At 53.1% G+C, this 21,109-nt stretch overlaps 1 protein-coding gene across 1 annotated transcript in view; it reads left to right on the top strand.

Moving 5' to 3' along the window:
• Positions 1-418: 418 nt before the first annotated feature.
• CMIP (c-Maf inducing protein) overlaps positions 419-21,109 on the top strand; it is a 261,683-nt gene continuing 240,992 nt past the window's right edge. The window contains exon 1 of the mRNA XM_031658628.1: positions 419-1,048. Coding sequence (XP_031514488.1) covers positions 749-1,048 — 300 coding nt within the window. The 5' untranslated portion in view covers positions 419-748. The remainder of the gene's footprint in view (positions 1,049-21,109) is intronic.

Genomic DNA, 21,109 nt, shown 5'->3' with positions numbered 1-21,109 from the left:
CGTGACGTCACGCGCCCCGCCCCCGCGCCCCGCCCCCTCCCCACATTCCGGGCGGGGCGGGCCAGGGCCCTGCGGAGCTCGCCCGCCCCAGCCCCCTCCCCAGGGGCTGCCCCTCCCGTCGGGCCGCGCCTCCCCGTCGTGGGCCGCGACCCCGCCCGGACCGCGGACTCCGCCCGCGAGAGGCCGAAGCCGCCGCGGCCGCCGCCGTTGCCGCCATTGACGTCAGAGGGGCGGGCACATGACCCCGCGGGGACCAATCGCGCGGGCGCCCCGGGCTCCGCGAGCCCAGTGCGCGGCCCGCCCCGCCCGCGGCCACTCTCGCCCGGACGGCCGCGCGGACACACGCTCCGTACACACGCGCGCGGCGGCGCGGGGCCCCGAGACACGCCCGCCCCCACCCCGCCGCCCCCACCCCGGCGCCCGCCCTCCGCGCCTGGCCCCGGCCCGCCCTCGGCCTCCCCCGCCCCTCCCCGCCGCCCGCCGAGCCCGGTCAGCCGCCGCGAGCATGCACCCGACGAGCTAGGAGGAAGCCCGGAGCCCCGCAGGAAGCGCCGAGGCCGGCCCAGCCCGCCGCACGCGCCGCCCCCCGCGGGCAGCGCCCCCTCCCCTGCGGGCGCCCCCAGCCCCACACCCCCCCACCTTCCCGGGGGGTGGGGGGGTGCGGGCCGCCGGATCCGGGGGCCTCGCCGCCCCAGCAGCCCAGGACAGCCCCCTCTCCCCGCCCCCAGCCCCCTCCCCCGGCGCGGCCATGGATGTGACCAGCAGCTCGGGCGGCGGCGGCGACCCCCGGCAGATCGAGGAGACCAAGCCGCTGCTGGGGGGCGACGTGTCGGCCCCAGAGGGCACGAAGATGGGCGCAGTGCCCTGCCGCCGGGCTCTTCTGCTTTGCAACGGGATGAGGTACAAACTGCTGCAGGAGGGCGACATTCAGGTCTGTGTCATCCGGCACCCGCGGACCTTTCTCAGCAAGATCCTCACCTCGAAATTCCTGAGGCGCTGGGAGCCGCACCACCTAACGCTGGCCGACAACAGCCTGGCGTCCGCCACGGTGAGTGGCTCTGCGCGGCTGCACCCCAGCCTTCCCTCGGGGCCCGAGATGCGCCCTCCCTGGCTGCCCCCTGGCGCTGCACCTGGAGCCCAGGGCCTGGGGGGCGGTGGGGGGTGCTGGGGGAACGGGGAGAACCAGGGCGTCCCGCTCCTGGCCTGCTCACTGGGCTCAATTTTGGAGTCTGAAGCCCAGACCAGCCGACCGGGCTCGGGAGAGACCCTTAAAATTCTGGAGACTGGGCCCACCGCCAGGCTGGGTGCCCGGGGACCTTCTGCCCCCAGCTCTTGTGTTTCTGGTGGCTGGGACTCGAGGATGGACCCGACGCTGGGCCCTGATGGTGGTGGGGGTTCTCTCTCTGGAAGCCCCTGGCCCATCTGGATCTGAGGGGTGGGGGAGGGGAAAACAAAATACCACCCCTCAAAATAAAAAAAACCCAACACAACAAAACCTTCAAACCCCCAAACCCAAAGAATTTCCAGAGGCCAGTTCCTCTGTTTGGTTTACCCGTCCTTTATTCTCTTTCCTGCCAGGGCTGGCAGGCAGAACGGGGTGCTTCCCTTTCTGAAAATCTCATTCGTACATTGAGAGGTTGGAAGTGGAGGGGGAGGGGGCAGTGGTCCTGGAATATCTCAGGACCCAGCGGTGGTCGAGTTCTAGCCTGGAAGCTGCTTGGTCGAGCCCTGGTCCGGCATTGTCTGTAGAGTGTGTGTATACGTGTGTGTTTTGTTGTTGGAGGTTTAATTTTGTTATTGTTTTTAAATACATGGCTAGGACTGGGTCAGCTGGATGAGTCCGAGAGGAAAAACCATTGATCTGTTACTGAAATCAGATCTGCAAATGGTGGCCTTGGTACGTGGAGAAAGACAGCTGTGGTGGGGTCGAGGGGAGAGTGGGGGTGGCGGGTAGGAGCTTGAACAGGATGCTTTGTGTTTTGAAACAAGGACAGTTTCAAATACCGGCTGTGGCTAGGGCCTGAGCCTTGTCGTGGGGGTCCCATCCTCCTTGGAGGGGTGACTTGTCTTCTCCAGAATGCACACTCCTCCCTGGGGCCACCGTGATCCTGTTTACTAAGCACAGTGGGAGGGGGCCGAATCCACTGCCTGCCCACACCTGTGCCAAGAAAACCCAGCCAGGAAACAGGGTGTCGCTTACATGGCATGTCACAAACGTGTAGCGTGTGTAGACATTTCCCTGGCATCCATGTTCCCTTGGCGGTGTGTCACAGGCCATGACACATTCCCCAAGGAATGGGGAGAGGGGAAAAGTTAGCTGAAGAATCCTACTCCTTGATCCAGTCCCCCACCCCCCACCCCAGAGCATTGCAGTACTCGAGGACTTTTATTCTGAATTTGGGGTCCGACATGCTTAGAGCACCTATTTTCTCTTTCCTGTGGGCACAGTGGTGCAATATCTGCAAAGACTCCTTTCTCAGGGAGGATTGCTGGTCGCGGGGAGGCGGCCCAGTCCCCGGTCAGGCTGGTGCATGTTCTCAAGCCTGTCCTGAGCCACAGGCCGCAGCATTTGGCTTTCCAATGGATGGAGGGGGAGAGAGCCTCTGAAAATTTGCCAGTAAAGAGTGTTTCCGATGTGGGAAGGAACTGGTGACCGCGGTGCCCCCTGCCTGGGATCTGGAGATCCAGATCTGGCTTCAGAATTTTCACCTGGCTCAGGGGTACTTTATTGGCCTTTTTTTTTTTTTTTTCTCTTACACTCATGAAATGAAGGGGAGTGGTGGTGGGGGTAGGAAAATGGTTAGAAGGGACAGTGACCTAGCCGTGGGAAGGCCAGGCGGAGCCCCTTCTCCCCATGGGAGAAGCCAGGAGCGAGTGTCCCGCTGCTGCCGCCCTCAGTTTACAGGAAGCCGGCTCTCGAGGCTAATGGCTCCCCACTTACCTCCAATTGCTCAAGAGGTCTGTCTGAGAGAGAGAGGGAAGGAAGACAGACCTGAATAGCCAGAGGCCCCTTGCTCACCTTGGCCAGCCCAGGTGGGTGGCACCGTCGGTAGCGTGGGCCTCTCTGGAGAGCACCTGTCTAGTACTGGGGACTGAGACTTCTCCACGGAGTAAGATTCCTCTTGGCAGAGCCATGCTCTGGTGTTAGGAAATGTGGCAAGAGGAACTATAAGGAAGTGTCCGATGGGCGAGCAAAATCCCCTTTCCGCTGCCTTTCGTCACCAAGCACTGCAGGCAGGGGGTGTCCTTAAGTCTTGCCCTTGCCCTCTGGGGGGCTCCAGGGAGCCTTGCCTCAGGGCCTGTGAGCCTGGAGGTGGGGCTGTGAGGGCTGGCCTGGCTGGAGGGCTGGCCTCTGGGGCAGAGGTGAGGTTGGGACTGCCACCAGGGCTCTTGTCCCATCGTGAGACACCTGGTTGGTGTCCAGGCTCTCGGGGAAGCAGAGGAGCCCCTGTGGGGTTTCCCTGAGGCCTGGACATTATGTAATCCGTCTGCGTTTTATAGTGCAGCCTAAGCACTCTATTGAGAAATATGAGCCCAAATGAAACAAAGGTGAATTTGAGTGCAGTTGCCTACAACAAAAACCCTTTGCAGTCCTGTGGCTTCGCAGCAGCCCCATGCCCAGCCTTGAGCTCCTGATGTTCCGAGTGTGTTTCCTATAGAGTCATATCCTTACTTGAAATATCAATCATCCATATTTTAAGCCGTCTACACAGCCCAACTCAGAATCATCTGGTAAATATCTGGTTAATTGTATGGGCTTCAGGAACAAGACCCAGAGTGATTGATATGGATTAAAACCAGTAAACAAACCAAATACTCTTTTTTGCCCAAACCTTCTGCAGTCTGTCTCCGTTGATCCAATTAACTGAATCGTGAGAGATTTAAGACCAGGCTTCCAGGAGCACATCTGCATCAGACTGGGATGCAGGCATACTGGGGCTCCCAGTCCCACCTGCTGGGTGACACCAGTTAGGGACACCTTTTAGTCTGGGGTCCAAGGGACCTGATAGCCCTCCAGATTGTCTTACCAGAGGAGCCAGAGCCTCACCCACCTGGCCTGCCTGTAAACTTTGCCTCCTGTGGGATCAGGTCAGAGCTTGCCCTGCCCTGGTCTTCTGGGCCAGTTACTGATTAAATCCTTACAGAGCCAACAGCGTGCCTAATGTGGCTTGTGACAGCCGCCAGGTCTGATGCACCCTGTGCTTGGAGACTTTGGATCCGAAATGCTCGTAAACAAAGGAGGAAGCAGACAGGCGACAGCTGACTTGGGAGGGGAGATGGGGAGGCCAGGGCCCCCTCCCTGGGGGACCCAGGACTGCACCTTTGTGGGGAAGGGCCTGTCTGCCCAGACTGTGGCCTGAATGTGGTGCCCCATACCCTCTTTGTACCCAAACTTCCCAGTCCCTGGGCCTCACTGGCTCTTCATGGCTGGTGGTGGTTGTGTTGGTTGTAAATGACAGCCAGGGCAGCCAGGGGTTCTGCATAAGCAGCCGGCTTCAGCAGGACCAGAATCCATTTTGCTGTTCTCGTCTCTGGGTTGAATTTGATCACCTGCTAGACATGTTTGTCCATGGGCAGAGGGCTTTGTCTGTAGGCTTTGTTTCTTCTGCACCAAAGAAGTACAAATAAGCTGCCTACCTTTTATTTCGTCTTACTTTTAAGACAGTGTGGCACACGGTATTTCAGAATGGTGGATCCAGTCAGAAAGTCCTTTATTCAGGGGTCGGGGCACAGGTGATAGTAGTGTTCTTTATTCTCAAGCCATAATTCATCAGTGGCTTGTTTTGAAATTTTCACCACTCTGCTGTTTGATTGCAATGTTTCCGGGCATCTCGTTATGGATGGGAAAGGAGAAGCCACCTTAATTCTCAGTGGTTTTTTTAGTCTCGTGTTTTCTTGGTGGGGAGCAGCTGTTGTCTGAACTCGGACTTTGTTTGGCACAGGCTTACTGCACACCTACTGTGTGTCACTTGCTGAGCTAAGAGTTACACATCCACATGGCTTGGTTTTTACTTGAGAATTAAAATCTGTGTCCTCCGAGGTGGTCACAGATCCCACGAGAACTCATCTGTGTCCACACGTACGCATGCTAATTGCTTTTTCACTTTTGTCACATACCCCCGCTCCCCACCTTGTACCTAGCCTGCCTTTAATTTATTTGATGTTTCTCGTGGCAGTAAACACAAATAATTTTTTTCCCCCTTTCCATGCCATTTGTCATAGGAGGATTTTGGAGTGTATCAAAATTGTTTCCTAGACAACTTGTCTGATTGGAGGTGGTGGAGGGGAGGGGCTGAGACAGAGAGGATAAAAAGTCAAAATTCTCTCTAAACTTTAAACGTGGTCTGCCTTCCCCAGGCTGTAATAAGTAAGTGCATTTTAAGGAAGGAGTAAGTTTTTTTTTATTTTTTATTTTTTTGAAACGGAGTCTCGCTCTGTCGCCGAGGCTGGAGTGCAGTGGCGCAGTCTCGGCTCACTGCAAGCTCCGCCTCCTGGGTTCACGCCATTCTCCTGCCTCAGCCTCCCGAGTAGCTGGGACTACAGGCGCCTGCCACCACGCTCGGCTAATTTTTTGTATTTTTAGTAGGGATGGGGTTTCACCGTGTTAGCCAGGATGGTCTCGATCTCCTGACCTCGTGATCCACCCACCTCAGCCTCCCAAAGTGCTGTGATTACAGGTGTGAGCCACTGTGCCCAGCCAAGGAAGGAGTAAGTTTTGATGCTGGCATTTGCCTGGTGCAATCTGAGATGCCTGTTATGGCCATGGCAACATCATGCCAGTCCAGGTAGAAGGAATTTCACTGCGTGTGGCTGAGCTTTCCTGCAAGTGGGTGACAGAGATGGCAGTTGCTGCTGGCTTGGGCTGCCTGGCCCACAGGTTGACTCGTGTCGCGGCCCTGCCTACTCCTTAGTGTCTCACCGGGCAGTGAGACAGGGCACTTCTGGGGCATTGTCGTAGGCAGGGCTCAGGGGGACCTGGTAGAAGGCAAAGCTGTCCCAGGGCGCCTCAACTGCCACCAGCCAGTACTGACTTGTCTTGAGGGTACCCGATTGGTGTTTTGTTGTCGTGGACATTGCAGGGGGTCAGCTTATACCTTTGATTGAAGGAATACATGAGATTAAGTGAGGCAGCCTGACGTGGGGGCATCTCTGCTATGGGACAGAACAGATTTGGGTTTTGCGGTCTCATGGTGCTGGGTCTGGATTTGGAGGGTGCAGTTTCCCGGCTGTGTAACTTTTGGCACTTTGCTTTCCCTTGCTGGGCCTTGTTTTTTCTCCATCCTTAGGGAGGAGCACCTCATGTCTAGGGTTGCTGTAAGGATTGGAGAGGATAGATAAACACCTACTAGTATAGTCAGCATGCAGTGACCAGGATTCCAACTCCTGTTTTGCTAATTGCCCTGAAAGAGCTTCATGACTTCTGCACAAATGGAAGGAAGTATTGTTACCTAAAAATGGGTGGCCTCCAGGGAGTTCCCTGAGATGAATAGTGCATTGGGGAAAGTTAGGGGTATTTAGCAGGTCTCATAGGTAGGAAGGCAATGAAATTGTTGTAAGCAGTTTAAGAAAAATTCCTTGGGGGGCATAGTCTAGTTTCTTAAAACAAATTACAAAAATTGAAATACTCATATATGCATCAGGTAGATTTGATTAGTATAACAAGGCATGTAATGAAAAATGAAGCTTCCCTTACTTGATGCCCACACAGCCCCTAGTGGCCCTCCTTGGAGGCAAACGCTGCTGCTCGTTTCTTGTGTATCTGGACATGCACGCACACAGCTAGCCGTCCACCATGATTCTTCACTGGACAGAATATTTTGGAGACCCTCCATGCGTGTGCAGCTGCCTTATTCTTTTTCACTGCTGCATAGTGTTCTGTCATAGAAGTGTATCACAATAATGTAGGTTGACCCTCACCTATTGATGGTCATTGAAGTTAGTCTCAGCCTCTTTGATATGGTTTGGATGTGTTCCCACTTAAATCTCATCTTGAGTCGTAGCTCCCATAAGTCCCTTGTGTTGTATGAGGGACCTAGTGGGAGATAATTGACTCATGGGGGTGCTCTCCCCCATACTGTTCTCATGGTAGTGAATAAGTCTCACAAGATCTGATGGTTTTGTAAGGGGAAAACCCTTTTGCCTAGCTCCCTCATTCTCCTCTTGTCTGCCACCATGTAAGACGTGCCTTTCACCTTCCACCGTGGTTGTGAGGTCTCCCCAGCCACGTGGAACTGTGAGTCCATTAAACTTCTTTATTTTGTAAATTGCCCAGTCTCAGGTATGTCTTTATCAGCAGCATGAAAACGGACGAATACACTCTTGTCCTTCAAAGAAAACATTTTCTATTTTTACTCAATGGAGTTGTCTCTATTTTGATAGTTTGGATTTTCTTTTGCTAACTTCTTTGGGATGGGGGAGCTGAGCTTCTTTTTGAAGAGGGAAGGGCAGTGTTGCCTGGAGTTATTGCTACCTGGAGTCATGCTTTGGTGTGGCTAAAGGTCACCAACCAGGGATCCCCCTCAGAGGGTCTGGCCACTTGGTCTTCCCTGGAGCTGAAGGAACGCAGGTGACCAGGGGTCTCCAACAAAGACGCATGCTGACCTCCACCCGCAGGACAAGGGTCTGGGCAGTTCCACCTGAGGGCATCGCTTTTTGTTCCCCGACTTCCTGCTTTCCCCAGGATGGAAGCCAGGCCACCCAGCCCCATGGTGGAGAAAGAGAGGAAGTGAGAATTTCTCTTCCTTGCTCCTGGCTCTGGTGATGAACCACCCAGTGTATTCAACAGGCACCGAGGGAGATTGTGCGCATTTTGAAAGGAAGCTTCGCTTACATCAGCAGAGCCCTAACCGAAGGGTGATGAGACGTGCGTGTGGGGGAGGTGTTTGCTGTGTGTATTGAGGCAAAGGAGATGGCAGAGAAAATATTTCTGGTGCTGAAATTGGTTCCTGACTTCAGTAGCCATTTCCTTACCCCTCCCATGTGCACAGCACTCGCCCTGGCATTTGGGGTGTGCAGCGAGGCCACAGGAAGAGAACACGGCAGACCCAGTGGAGTAGGGGAGTGAGGACCTGGACTTTGAAATGGGACAGGGGAGCGTAAATCCTGCCTCTGCAGCGTCCCAGGTGGTGACCTTGGGCAGGCCCCTAGCCTGTGTCCTTATCTGTAAAGCGACTTCCTCTCAGCATTGATGTCAGGGTAAGTGAGGTGAGGCCTGGCGATGTTTTCACGCCTTCATTCAGCAGGTAAGTGCCACCGTTCTAGGCACTCAGAAGAAAACAAGAGCCTGCCCTCGTGGAGCCTGTGTTGGTGGGAGTGGGTGACAGACAAACAACTAAGTTAAGAGCAAGTAATTATAAAATCCGATGACTGGGATTGTGGAGAAAAGCAAGCAGGGTGGGGCGAGTGGTGGGCTACTTTGTACACAGTGGTCAGGGAAGGGGGTGATAGGACTTCCGGGGGGAAGAGCATTCCAGGTAGAGGGAACAGCAATGACAAAGGTCCTGAGGCAGGAGATGGTACTTAGAAATCACCCAGTAAAGTGGCTTGCACCTGGTACATGCTCTGTGATTATCAGTTTCCTTCCCTCTGCTCTCTGGAGCTGTTATTATCTGTTTAAAAAATTAATGAGTATGTAGAATGCGCGAGGTGCCGGGCACACAGGCAGCTCCTTGCCCTGTAAAGCTTCCATTCTATCGCTTCTGTTGTCTGTTTTTTCTTTTCTTTTTTTTGCAAACCTGGCTACCTCCCAATAAATAGTGAAGAATAGCCCTGCAGCAGTGCTTTAAGAGACTCTTAAATGACAAAGCCCAGCAGAACTTTTAAAACCCAACTCCCTTCGTCCATAACTACACTGTAAGGATCCTAGAATCTAGAACACACTAGTGGTCTGATTCACCTCTGGTTTTGCCAGCTGGGAAGGGGTGAGGGGAAGTGTGTGGCCCAAGGACCCTTGCAGCTGGCTGAGCAGCCCTCCTGGGATTCAAACCCAGACTCCTGCCTTCCCGTGGCATTCTTTGTTCATGGCTCTGCTGTTTTCAAGCTACTGTCAGAAATGGTAGGGTGGACAGAGCAACTGAACTAATTGCACTGGGCGAACTCTCTTTGGAGGGAAGCACGTGCTCTGGATCATCCGGTCCCTGGGTGGATATAGGAATTGAGTATATGGAATCAGGCATCTGGGTGCTTCCCTTGGGCTGGGCTGGCTGCATCAAGCTCAGGTGGGGTTATTTGGAGAGGGAAGATCACACTGGGACTTCTGCTAGCTTCTCTGGGTGTCCTGGGCCAGTGCCAGCTTCCTTAGAGGTCCAGAATATCTGAAAATTGGAGCACACAGTCTTCTGAGCAGACCCAGGCCTGGCTGTCCTCCCTCCCATGTTGGCTCCCTATGTGGACTAGGCGACCTGTTTACCACCACACACATCGGTGTGAGGCTCCGCAGGGAAGGGGAGCCACAGGTATGGAAGGGGCTGTGTGTTCGCCAGGCAGGCTAGCTGCCGTAACATGCAGCCCTGGCATCTGGGTGGCTTTGTGCAGCCCAGTTCTTGTAGCCCTGCAGGGGTCTCCCGAGGGTTCTGCCCCCTCTTTTTCTTGTGAAATGGTTCTGCCCTCCCCTAGGTCCTTCATTGTTGTGGGGATGGGGAGAGTGAGCACCACAGCCAACCCGTTTGTAGGTCTGGCCGCTTGGTTGGTCAGAACTCAGACACGCGGTCACACAGAGTGCAGGGGGAGACTGGGGAACATGGTTTACATGTGTGTCCAGGAGGACGAGGAGAGCATGGAAGTGATGACTACTCCCACCCCAGGATCCCTGGGATGCAGCAGCAGACCTTGAGGTCTCCAGGGTACCAAGAGCAGAGGGGCTTCCCTAGAAAGGAAATTCACATGACCGTGGTCTCATCTGGTTCCTGGGTTTGAGGTTGGTGGCAGGTCGGCAAAGCTTGCAGTCTTCTCTGGTGGGGGATAAAGTAGGGTAAGCAAATCTGTTGTAGGAGATGGACCTAATGTACCTGGTTGGCAGCGATGTTTATTGTATCCCTACTGTGTGCCGGGCATAGTGCTCTTTTAATTTTCATAACAATCCTGCAGGATAGGTTTTTATTCCCATTTTACAGATGCTCTCATGGAGTCTCAGATAAAGAAAGCTGGAAGGAAGTTGAGTTTAGTGTCAAAGCCAGGTCTGACCCCATGTCTGTGTGGGTCCGTCAATGTATATGCACCTGTTGGATGCACACGGAACTATTTCAGCCTCCTGCAGAAACATCTTAGGTAGAAATAAGTGAGCTTCTCAATTTAGTGTTTGCCAAGGTTGGCGGACATTCCTTTGTGATTTTGTCAGAAAAGTTAAGGGAATTGATGTGGGAAGTTGGATGCCAACTATTCGTAAAGGGTAAGCATTAAGTGTATAACTTGAACACCAGATATTATTTGTGCAAAGTGAGTGTTCTGGGGCGCTGTGCTTGCATAGTGAGTGCTCTCAGGCATGGCACTTGGAAAGTCAGACATACTCTTCCCTCGCAAGGGACTCATAGTTAAATGGGGGTATTACAATCATGATACACCGTAGAACAAAGCACATTGCTTAGAGAGGTTTATGTCTTGTCCTGTGTTTGGACGGAGAAAGAGACGCCATCATAGGGGTGGGTAGTTTCAAGAAGGACTTCTTTTTAGGAGACAGGTATCTGGATGGAGAGGTAGGATGGAGACTGATGGAGATGAGGGTAGCAGGTTGGAGGTGGGAATGGGCAGAGGGAACAGTGAGCAAAGGGACAGGCCAGAGCAGCCAGGCACACTCCGGGGGTCTGTGCGGTTTTTATGGGGTGGACATCATAAGACAGCATAGGAGTTAAAGATAGAGGTGGGTTCGCCTTCTAGAGCAGAGTCTACCAGCGTGGGGTGATTAATGCTGGGTAAACCCATGTACCCTGGGGCAGGTGGTGCTTTACGATGCAGAGACTGAGGACTGGCTGGCCATCCAGGAGCCCGGGATGTCACAGATTGGAAGGCTTAGGAGTGCAGGGATCTCCGAGTCGCCAGGGCCAGGCAGTTAGTCACAGTAGTGACCGTGCAGTGGCCACTCATGTGATTAGTGTGTTTCCTCTTGCCAGGGGCTATGCTCTGCAGGTTCTATTAGTGATCCCTACAACCCAGCAAGATACTGTTACTCTCTCCATTTTACCGATGGGGACGCTGAGGCACTGCCCCTCAGCAGACATTGTTTGGATGAATGAATGAACAGCTTGCCTAGTTGGGAGGTCCATCCTGTTGGAGGAGGAGAGGGACCCACGGAGAGGGAGGAGCGAGCTCAGATCTCTACCCCTCCACTTGTAACCCCACAGGCCTCTGGCCCTCTGCATAAGAGCGAATTGTACCACTCCCCTGCTGCAGGGCTGTGTCCATACTGAAGGAAGGTGTGCGAGGGATTGCACGCGTGGTGTCTCCAACACATGGCCCAGCCGTGGTGCACACAGCCTTTCTTGGTGTGGACACGGGCCCTAGGATTCTGAGCCCACCTCTGTGGCCTAGGAAGAGTGATGGTAATGGTGTCAGGCTGCTGGGCTTAGCCTGGTGAGCTCCTGGGGGACTTTCTACCAGAGGCCCCTGCTACTCCAAATCCCAGGCCTGAGGTCTCCGAGCTGTGGCTCACAGGGCCCCTTTCTTGAACCTTCCCTTCAGGGAGGCCTGGTGGGAAGGCCCAGCCTGAGCCTGTGCTGTCTGGAAGGCGATCCCATCAGGCTGGAGCCGAGGGCCAGGGACACAGTTGGGCACCTTCTAGGTGACGCTCTGCTTCGTGTCTGCAGAGGGGGAGGTGCAGTGGGGTCTCAGCTGGTGGTTTTCGGGGGCAGGGCTGCCCGTTAGAAAGGGGAACGATGACTTGCTGACATCTGTTTGTTGCTCTGGTTGGTTCACGTTTCATGGCCCTGTGACTGAGGCTTGCTTCAGGGTGGGAAAATGAAAGAGCTCGAACTGTCCCAGCAGGCTGGTGGTGACTGAGCTCGGGGAGTCCCAGCAGGGCCAGAGCTCAGGGCCAGATGATATTCATGTCCAAGGTGGAGTGGAGGGGGCCGCGGGGTGATCATGATCATTTCATGCAGTCATTCTCAGACCTTTGGGCATGTGTGCATTGCATCCTCTCATCAGCCCCAGGAGGCGTTAGCAGGGGAAACGGAGACCTCGAGAGTTTCAGGTTACACAACTGGAACCCAGGCAGCCTAACTCCAGAGCCAGTGGCCTCCACATGTCACAGTGAGTCCTTGGCTGGTGTGAGCACAGGAACTGTGGCAGCAAGGGCCGAATCACCAGCAAGGCAACAGTAAGGACAGCGGACACTTACCCAGCGCCTATTGTATGCCAGGCACTACTCTGAGCCCTTTGTGCAGATAAGCACTCATCTAATCCTCACAGTGCCCTTGTGGGGTGGTGCTGTCATTGTCCCCATTTTACAGATGAGCAAACTGAGGCCCAGAGAGGAGAGGTCCCTACTTACCCAGGTTGTGATGGTGGAGCCAGGATTTGGCCTCAGGCTATGTGGCTCCAGAGTATCACTGCATGTGGCTGGTGAGCAGGGTTTTAGGGCTGCAAAGCAGAATGTGAGAAAGGCCCCAAGTGGCCAGGCTGTCTGTGAGCTGAGAGGAGGGCCTTGCAGAAGAGGGAGTGTGTTGGCAGAGCGGAAGGGTCCACCCTGACTGGACTGGGGACCCTTCCGGGAGTTCCCTGGGCCAACTTCCTGCAGACCTGTCTCCGGCGGAGCCGCGGCAGAGGATTGCTTCTCACCTGCCCTCGTTGGACCTGGGGTAGTCACCTCAGCCTCCTCGCCTGAGACCACTTGACCCTGCAGCCTGATCTGTCACAGCCGGTGGTGAGGACTTGACCACAGAGAGCACAAAGTTCAAAGTCCACTGTGGGTCGAGCCTCCTACCCTGCCTGGCTTCTGGCCTCAGCTTCCCCGTGCCGCTGACCTTTCGCACACGCCTCTTCTTTCTGCTTGGAACCCCCCCTGACCCGCCCCCCGCGGTCAATCAGTGGTTTTCCAGGGCTGCCTTCCCCAGTTGGAGCCAGGGCTTGCTCCCCTGTGGTGCGGCACCACCCCAGCTGGGCAGCCAGGGCGCCTTTGCCTCTCTGTCTTCTCCACTCCACATTCACCACCCCTCTCTTGTAAAAGCAAAACTGAAGCCATCATACAGGGATGACGACAATCTTACAAAATCAAGAAGAAAAAAAATCCTCGCAGAATCCCGCCACCTGGAAATCACCCGTATTAACCTTGTGGGGTGTAGCCATCTACGCTTTCTCCTAGATGAGTGCCTGTGACATAGGTACACAGGGAGCAGGAGGAGCTTTTATTCTAGGTTGGCCTCCACCTACCAGATGCTGGCCCACTGCTCCCCACAGTTGTAACAACCCGTGACATGTAACAAGCAGGCTCTGCCACATGTCCCTTGGGGGCCACATTGCCCCTGGTTGAGAACTGCTGTGTTCATTCATTTTATCATCACACCCACCTCGTGAGGTCCCATTTTCTGGAGCAGGCACGGGCTGCCCGGGCTGGCATGTGACAGAGCTGGGAACCCCCGCACTGTCCCACAGTCACCTTGTCTCTTCAGAACTGGCCCAGAGGAGGTATGAAAAACAATGCAGGGGCCTTAGGAACCCTGTCCCCGTGTCTGGCATGGTGTGGGGCCGAGAGCCGGTGGGCCACGACACCCCAGGCGCCCAGAAGGAAATCCCGACTGGCCTGGGCGTTGGCAAGCTCCCCCCTACCTTTGATCCGTCCCAGCTGACCTCCCCCTCGCTGTCCCTGCCTTCGCCCTGATGACTCAGGACTTCAGAGATCTGGGTTGTTGAAAAGGGGAATTACATCATGCCAATAAGAGAGAGAGAGGGAGAAATTAGCATTAGAAAGTTTTGGTGTAAGGAAAAATGACTTCAAAACCTGCGTCTTGTGCCGTGTCTGAATTGAGGCAGGTTTCTGGGGGAGATTAGGGAGTGGGGAGGAGAGGGGATAGGTACCCTGGATTCTCACCTCTTCTAAAAAGGCCTTCATCTGTTTGACCCCAGACCCATCCACGGCGGGGCAGTGGGTCCCTCTGCTTTTTGTAGCTGAACCCCATCACCTGGAAAGCGATTAGAAAACAAGATTCTGGAGTTGGCATGCAGGTTCTGCCCGCAGGCTTGGTGAAGGGGTAGGGGTCAGGGAGCACTGCAAAGACAAACAGTGTGGGGTTCTTCTGGTGCCTGCAGTGATAACCAGGGCACCCTCTCTGGGCCAGCACAGCCCTGGCTGGGGGCATGACTAAGCGAGGGGATCCCAGCTGATCTCAGTCCTGCTGGCCTCCACTGGGTGCTCCTGCATAGGGCCCTCCTTGCTCAGCCATTCTGGGAAGCTTTGCTTGAAGGGGTCCTCCCTGAGGATCAGGGAGGAGGAAACCCCCTGCCTCCACTTTGAAACCCGAACACCATTTCCCCATCATGTCTTGCAGGGAGGTGGAGGAGGCGTTAAAGCTCCTGCCTGCCCAGGTTAGCCCTTCCCTAAAACAGGACACTGATTGGGCAGAGTGATTAGGAGGGGCTGGCCAGGCTTTTTTGATCCAGACATTTCATATGAGGCCATTTAACCAGTGGTGTGATCCAGCTCTCAGTTTCCTCATCTGAAAGCTGGGGATATAAGAGTAGCCACTCCCCAGGTTGTCCCGAGAATAAAGGAGAGAATACATGGAAAGTACTTAGTAGAGTGTGGACATGTAGTATGTGCTCAACAGATGTTTGCTACCATCATCATCATCATCATGACCCCTACTATCACTGTCATCTCCACTGTCACCGTCACTACCATCACTGTCACTGTCACCATCACTACCATCACTGTCATCTCCTCTGTCACCATCACTACCATCACTGTCACTGTCACCATCACCATCACCCTCATTATTGTGGCTGCCGCTTCTCTTGTGTTGGGTTTGCCCACCTGTATACCTTCCCCTGCTTCCTGCAGGACTGTGAACTTGAAGGCAGGGTTTGGGTCCATTTCTCCAGGAATACCTAATGTCAGTAAAGGCCTTTGAGTGTCTGTTGTTGCATGGTGGGGGACCTTGGCACCCCTGGCTGTGAAGGGACAGGAAAGTCTCACAGTTTCTTAGAAACCTTCTCGCCGGGCGTGGTAGCTCACGCCTGTAATCCCAGCACTTCAGGAGGCCGAGGCGGGCAGATCATGAGGTCAGGAGGATCGAGACCATCCTGGTTAACACGGGTGAAACCCCGCTCTACCAAAATGTAAAATATTAGCTAGGCGTGGTGTATGGCACCTGTAGTCCCAGCTACTTGGGAGGCTGAGGTGCAGGAGAATGGCGGAACTCCAGGAGGCGGAGAGCTGGCAGTGAGCCGGGATGGCGCCACTCCCCCCCCCCCGGGGGGACAGGGAGACTCCCCCTCAAAAAAAAAAAAAAAAAAAAACAAAACTTCTGGTGACCTTGGTAGGGTGTGCCCGTGACCCTGCGCTGTGACCCCGCACCGTGACCCCGCTCCGTGACCTCAGGCATCATTATTTGGAATGGGCTCTCAGCCCCTGTCCTAACCCCAGCCACCAAGTTCCCAACCCAAGCAAGATGGAAACCCGCCGTTGGGAGGATTAAGATATTATTGGTGGTTTTCACCTCAGCTTTCAGCAGCAGTGCTTGGGAAATAAGATTTTGATCTCGGAAAATATGATTTAGAAACAGAATTGAAAGTCACTTTTATTTTCTAAACGATATTGCCCCTGACGCATGCACTGCCTCTGACTGGTGGCCTCCGGTCTGAGCACACCCGTGGGGGAAACTGCATAGCAATTCCAGGGGTGTGCTCTCTGGATTTTATAGACGTCCACCCCGAGCAGGCCCCACCTTTGATTCCTCCACTTGGGTCTGCAATGACGGAGCACGTGTTTCAGACCAAGCCCAGGAGGCTGCTGCTGCTGCTTCAGGGAATTGTCTCAGCCTTTCCCACTCTTAGGAGGTGGCCTTGCCAGCTGCCAGCTGAAGGGGTCTTCTTCCTCCCAGCCCTGCTGGGCTCGCCTTTGAATGCCACAGACCAAGCCCATGGACCAAAGGGTCTCTGGCCACATCCCAGTGTCCCCTCCAGTGGGGAAGGGAAGTTCCTTTCCTTCTTGTTGTGTGAGGACTAGGGGCACTGAGTCCCTACAAGGCCTCACCATGGAGCCTCTGAGAGGTGAGGTCTGGCTCCCCTGGCCACCCCAGAGTCAACACAGGATCCTGTGTGTCTTTCTTTGCCTCTGGGCTCATGTTCTATTCTTTCCAGCCTCTGCCTTGGAAACCCCACCCTCCATTCTTTTCTGTCTCCCCTGCCTTCTGGGTGGGTCTGGCCAGTGGAGAGCCTGGGGGAGATGGAGGATGGGAGGAGGTTGAGTGGGGTATTTATTCCTTCCTCCCTTTTCCTTCGGTTTTGCCATAGGTGTGTGGTATCCCTCAGCCACTCCTGCAGTCATGTCACCCCCTCTACCCAGGTTTTTCTGTAACTGCTCCTTCCCCTGCACTGTCAGGCCCAGGGATAGAAATACATGGGGGAGAAATGAAGTGACTGCTGTCCTGGTTTGCTCAGGACTATCCCACGTTTTTGCAATGAAAGTCCTGTGGCCCAGGAAGCCCCTCAGTCCTGGGCACACTTGGATAGCTGGTCACCCTAGGTAGAAAAACCATCTTTTGTGCTTCCCCTGTATGCCACCCACACCTTAATATATTGTCCTTTTGTGAACATTTCCTCAATTTGCACCGTTTTGCATCTGCCGTCTCTTTCCTATCAGGACCCTGGCTGATACACCAGGAGCTTGAGGAGATGGAGTGGTGTTCAGAGCCTCCTCCCTTTAGAGTTCAGAGCCACCAAACGGGCATCATGCTGAACGTGGGAGAAACAAAAGAATCTCTTGCACTTGGACTCGTTTCTGAAAATTTGCCCCCTGCAAAGAAAAATGGTGGTGATGATGATAGTGATGATGATGATGGTAATGGTGATGATGGTGATGATGATCATGGTGATGATGATGGTGATGATGGTGATGATGATGATGGTAGTGGCCATTTTTTTGCCTACTCACTGTGGGCTCGTTGTGAAGAACTTTGATGCCCTGTTGTGTGTGATCATTATGAGAATCCCGTGAGGTTTTTCGATGATGAAGGAAACAGAGGTTTAGAGAGTTGAAGTAATTTGTGAAGGCTCAGGTTGGGCAAGAGGTCCTGCCCAGCTTTGAACCCAGATGCAGCTCCCTGCGAGGTTACCACGCTTCCTGATGAGGTGTTTTACAACAGAGGCTAAGCCAGGCAAAACCCATTGTTTTGCAACTTCTGGCTTGGATTGGGTGTCTTGTTGAGTTTGTGGGCAGTGAATCTGATGTTTTCCACTTCTTCCCATTTGGCAGGGCTGTGTGCATGGAGCGTGAGGGGCTGGCTGGGCAGACAGTATTGACTTGACTGAATTCAGCCATGGCCCATGTTGGAAAATGTTTGTTGTTTTTTCCTTCTCTGTTTGCCCTTTCCCCCCCTTTTTTTTTGTTTTTATAATTAGAATCAGAGCCAGCCATAGTCGGAGGAGAACTTGCAGTTCATCTAGTTCTGGGATGGCAAATATGTGACACTTGTGCTGCCACTCCTCATTGCCTTGACCATGGTAGACATTGCTAATCAACCCTAGTGTAATCAGTCTTTCCAGTGAGCTCAGAGACAGCCACTATTAATCAATTGTTGTTGGCATGCAACGGGGACTGTGTTTGCCATTCTTGATGTACCCAGCTTCTTTCACTGCATAGATTAGAAACTTAAGGCCTAGAGTCGTTAAATGACCCTCAAGGGAGCCAGTGGAATTTCGAAGCCTTCTCCACACCAGAGTGTTGGCTCTTAAGAGGTGATTTTGGGTTAAACAAAGTGTGATATAGAGGAAAGCTCCTGGGTTTGCAGAGCAGTGCCTGGCTCTGGATTCAGATCCCAGCAATGCCTCTTATTACTTATAACTCTGGGTAGATCACATGACTTCTCTGACTTTCGTTTTGGAAACTGAAATTATGATCCCTACGTCCCAGGACTGCGAGAATGAATGACATGGTATATTTATCCATCATTCAGCACTATGTGCTGGGCACCGTTCTAGGCGTTGAGTGTTGCGGTGAGCTGCATAGGCAGCTCTCATGGAGCTGGCCGCCCTCATGAAGATGAGGATAGTTTTCTTCCTCTTTCCTTCTTGGAAACACATGGAACTGGGTTGTCGTCATCTTTTACTTCTCCTCTGTCATATCCACTTAAATTTTCGTCCATTTATGCATCACATAACTTGCTTTGGGAAGTGATTTATTTTTTCTTTCATTCCTGGTGTCATTTCCGTTCTTATATCTGGGTGGATGGTCCGTGAGTCCTTTGTCAGTCACAAAAAATCAAAATGACAGAATATTCCCTACTGAATGGATGTTCTGGGGTACTGGGTCTAGATTTGGGAGTGACATACTCCCTTTGAAAATGTGCTGAAAGCTATGGATCCTTGGGCTGGCAAAATGGTAAGACAGAGCAGGACTTATAAAACTTAGCAACTATGTGTTTTTTAACATCCATAATATAGGCGTTCTTTGGGACTCGTGGACACTCCCCCTCCAGGGTAATAAACCAGGCCAGGGGGCTAGTGACGCTTCCCCAGCAGGAAATGGAGCTTTGTGTGGAAATAAACATGTGAGTGATAAAAAAAAAATTTCATTAAGTAGAAAGATCAAGTTTTTTATTTAGAGTTCTGCTCCTTTGGCCAGGGAAGTGTGGGGCTTGTCCCTGCAGCATTTTCTGCACTTGCTTGAGCTGTGTTTAGTCTTCTTGGTTATGGTGAAAGATTTTTTTCTTTTATCCCAGTCTGGAGTTTCAAGGTTGGCACTTCTTGCCCCTAAAATGTTTGTTTTAAGATTTAGAGCAGTTCTTCACTCTTTGATAAGGTGGAGCACATCGCTGGAGCTGCATTGTGGTGGAGTCCGATGCTGTTCTGCCGGAATCAGGCAGGTGGTGGCTCACTGCTCAGCCCTGCCCTGGCTCTCAGTGTGACCTTGGGTGGCCTCACCTCCCTGACCTGTAAAGTGGAGGGACAGAGTGACCACAAACCCTTGATGACCAACGATTGAAGAATGCTAAGCATGAGAAAATATGCCCAGAGAGTATCCACAGAGGCCAGGGCAGTCTTGGCATTTGAACGCCTGGAGTTGGGGAAGTATGGGTCCTTTACTGAGTCTCTGTCATGGAGGCTACCTGGCAAATTCAGCTGGTGTGAACGGAGCAGTGGACGATGGGTGCAGGTCTAGTGGGCTTCCTCCTTCTGCATACCAAGGACTTCACCTTCAGCAAGGGTAAGCAAGCACCACTAAGAGAAGCCGAGGGTTTTCCTTGGTGGTTAACATTTTAAGGACCCCAATAAACGAGTTTCCTCATTGTCTTTGATTTTTCCCACATTAGCTGGCCCTGATCTTCGGCCACACCTTAGAGCAAAATGTCACTTAAATGACTAGAGAGGAACAGAGTTCCATGGGGCCATTTTAGATTTAGATACGGAATTTTTCTGGGATAATTCCTTTGCCATTGAATTTTGCATTTGCATGTTCTAAAGCCAAAAAAAGGAGTTGAACTTTCCCTTTTGTTTGCTTCATTGCTCCCACTGCGTTTGGCGGGATGGCGGTTGTGGTTTTTCTTCTTAGATTCGTTTTGATAAGTGTGCTGTGTGCGTGGAGTCCTCTCGCCTCCCTGAGGATTTTGTAGGACGATTCAAGCCGGCTGTCTGCCCAGCTGGGTACCAGTTGCCAGGGCTGGACCAGGTGAAATAATGGAACCCGCCATTTCTCAGGCACCTATGATGTGCCAGGCACTTACTCAGCCCCCTGGGTGGGCAGCGTCCCTGTGTTACAGGAGAGGGGACAGGTTCCCCAGATCCCTGGCCTCCAGCGTCATGTGGCTGTGGGTTGTGGAGCCGTGATGCAAACCCAGGTCAGGCCAACTCGAGCTCGTGTGTCTTTTCCTAGGCTCCACTGCTTTTTCTGAGACCCCAGGGGACTTCCCAGATGTCCTTTCTGTGCCCACTCTTGTATGGTTCCACCTAAGGAAAAATGAAGTAGGTGTTGGTTGGACAACAAGGCAGGCCTTGGAGAGTTCTCCTTCATTTCTCCTGCCCCTCAGCCTCCTTGCCAAGCTTGGGTGCAGCCAGGATTTTCCTAGTCCCTTGAGTTCCCTGGCTGGGGTGGCTTTTTCCAGGCAGCCAGCTCAGGGAGAAAGCTAGGCCTCCATCCTCCTTACCTTTGTGATCTTCTGAGGGAGCCGCAGCCGGTGTGTAAAGAAGTGGGGGTAGAGACAGTAGCTTTGTCATTAATCTCCCCATTTCGCAGGTGAGAAAAGGAGGCTCCCAAGAGAAGTGGCGTGGGCACAGTGAGAGGTGGCCGGCTAAGCCAGAGCTCTTCCCAGTGGGGCTCGCTGCCCCCCTACCTGGGGGTGAGGGGTCTAGGAATTCACCTTCCTAGAATTAGCTCTGAGGCTAACGAGAGGAAAGATGAGATCTGGTCACAGGCCGCACATCTGGTCCGATGGGGCCGATGCCTGGATTTCACGGTTTGCGAAACTGAGGCCCAGGAAGACAGACTGCCCCAGTCGCTGTCCCTACCCCGGTACAGCGTGCTGTTTTCTCACTTTGTCTGCTTGATGGTGCGACCAGGAAAATCTTGATCAGGGAAGAGGGAAGGTCTCATTCTTTCATTCATTCATGCATTCATTTATTCATTCATTCGTTTTGGCAGTTGAAGTTCTGAGGTTTCTTTAAACTTTTTTTTATTGTGGTAAAATATACATATCACAATACTTATCATTTTAACCATTTGTAAGTGTACAATTCAGTGGCATTAAATAAATTCAGTCACCACTATCTACACCCAGAAATCATCCCCAACATAAACTCTGTACCCGTTCTTTTCTCGTCTCAGCTCCTGGTCACTGCTATTCTACTTGCTCTCTCTATGACTTTGCCTATGAAGTACCTGAGCTCAGTGGAATCACATAGTATTTGCCCTTCTGTGTCTGGCTTATGTCCCTTAGTGTGAGGTTTTTACGTTCCACCCATGTTG

The sequence above is a fragment of the Papio anubis genome, chromosome 18 (genome assembly GCF_008728515.1).
Source record: "Papio anubis isolate 15944 chromosome 18, Panubis1.0, whole genome shotgun sequence".
NCBI classification, from domain to species: domain Eukaryota; kingdom Metazoa; phylum Chordata; class Mammalia; order Primates; family Cercopithecidae; genus Papio; species Papio anubis.
This window is presented reverse-complemented; position numbering and strand designations above follow the sequence as displayed.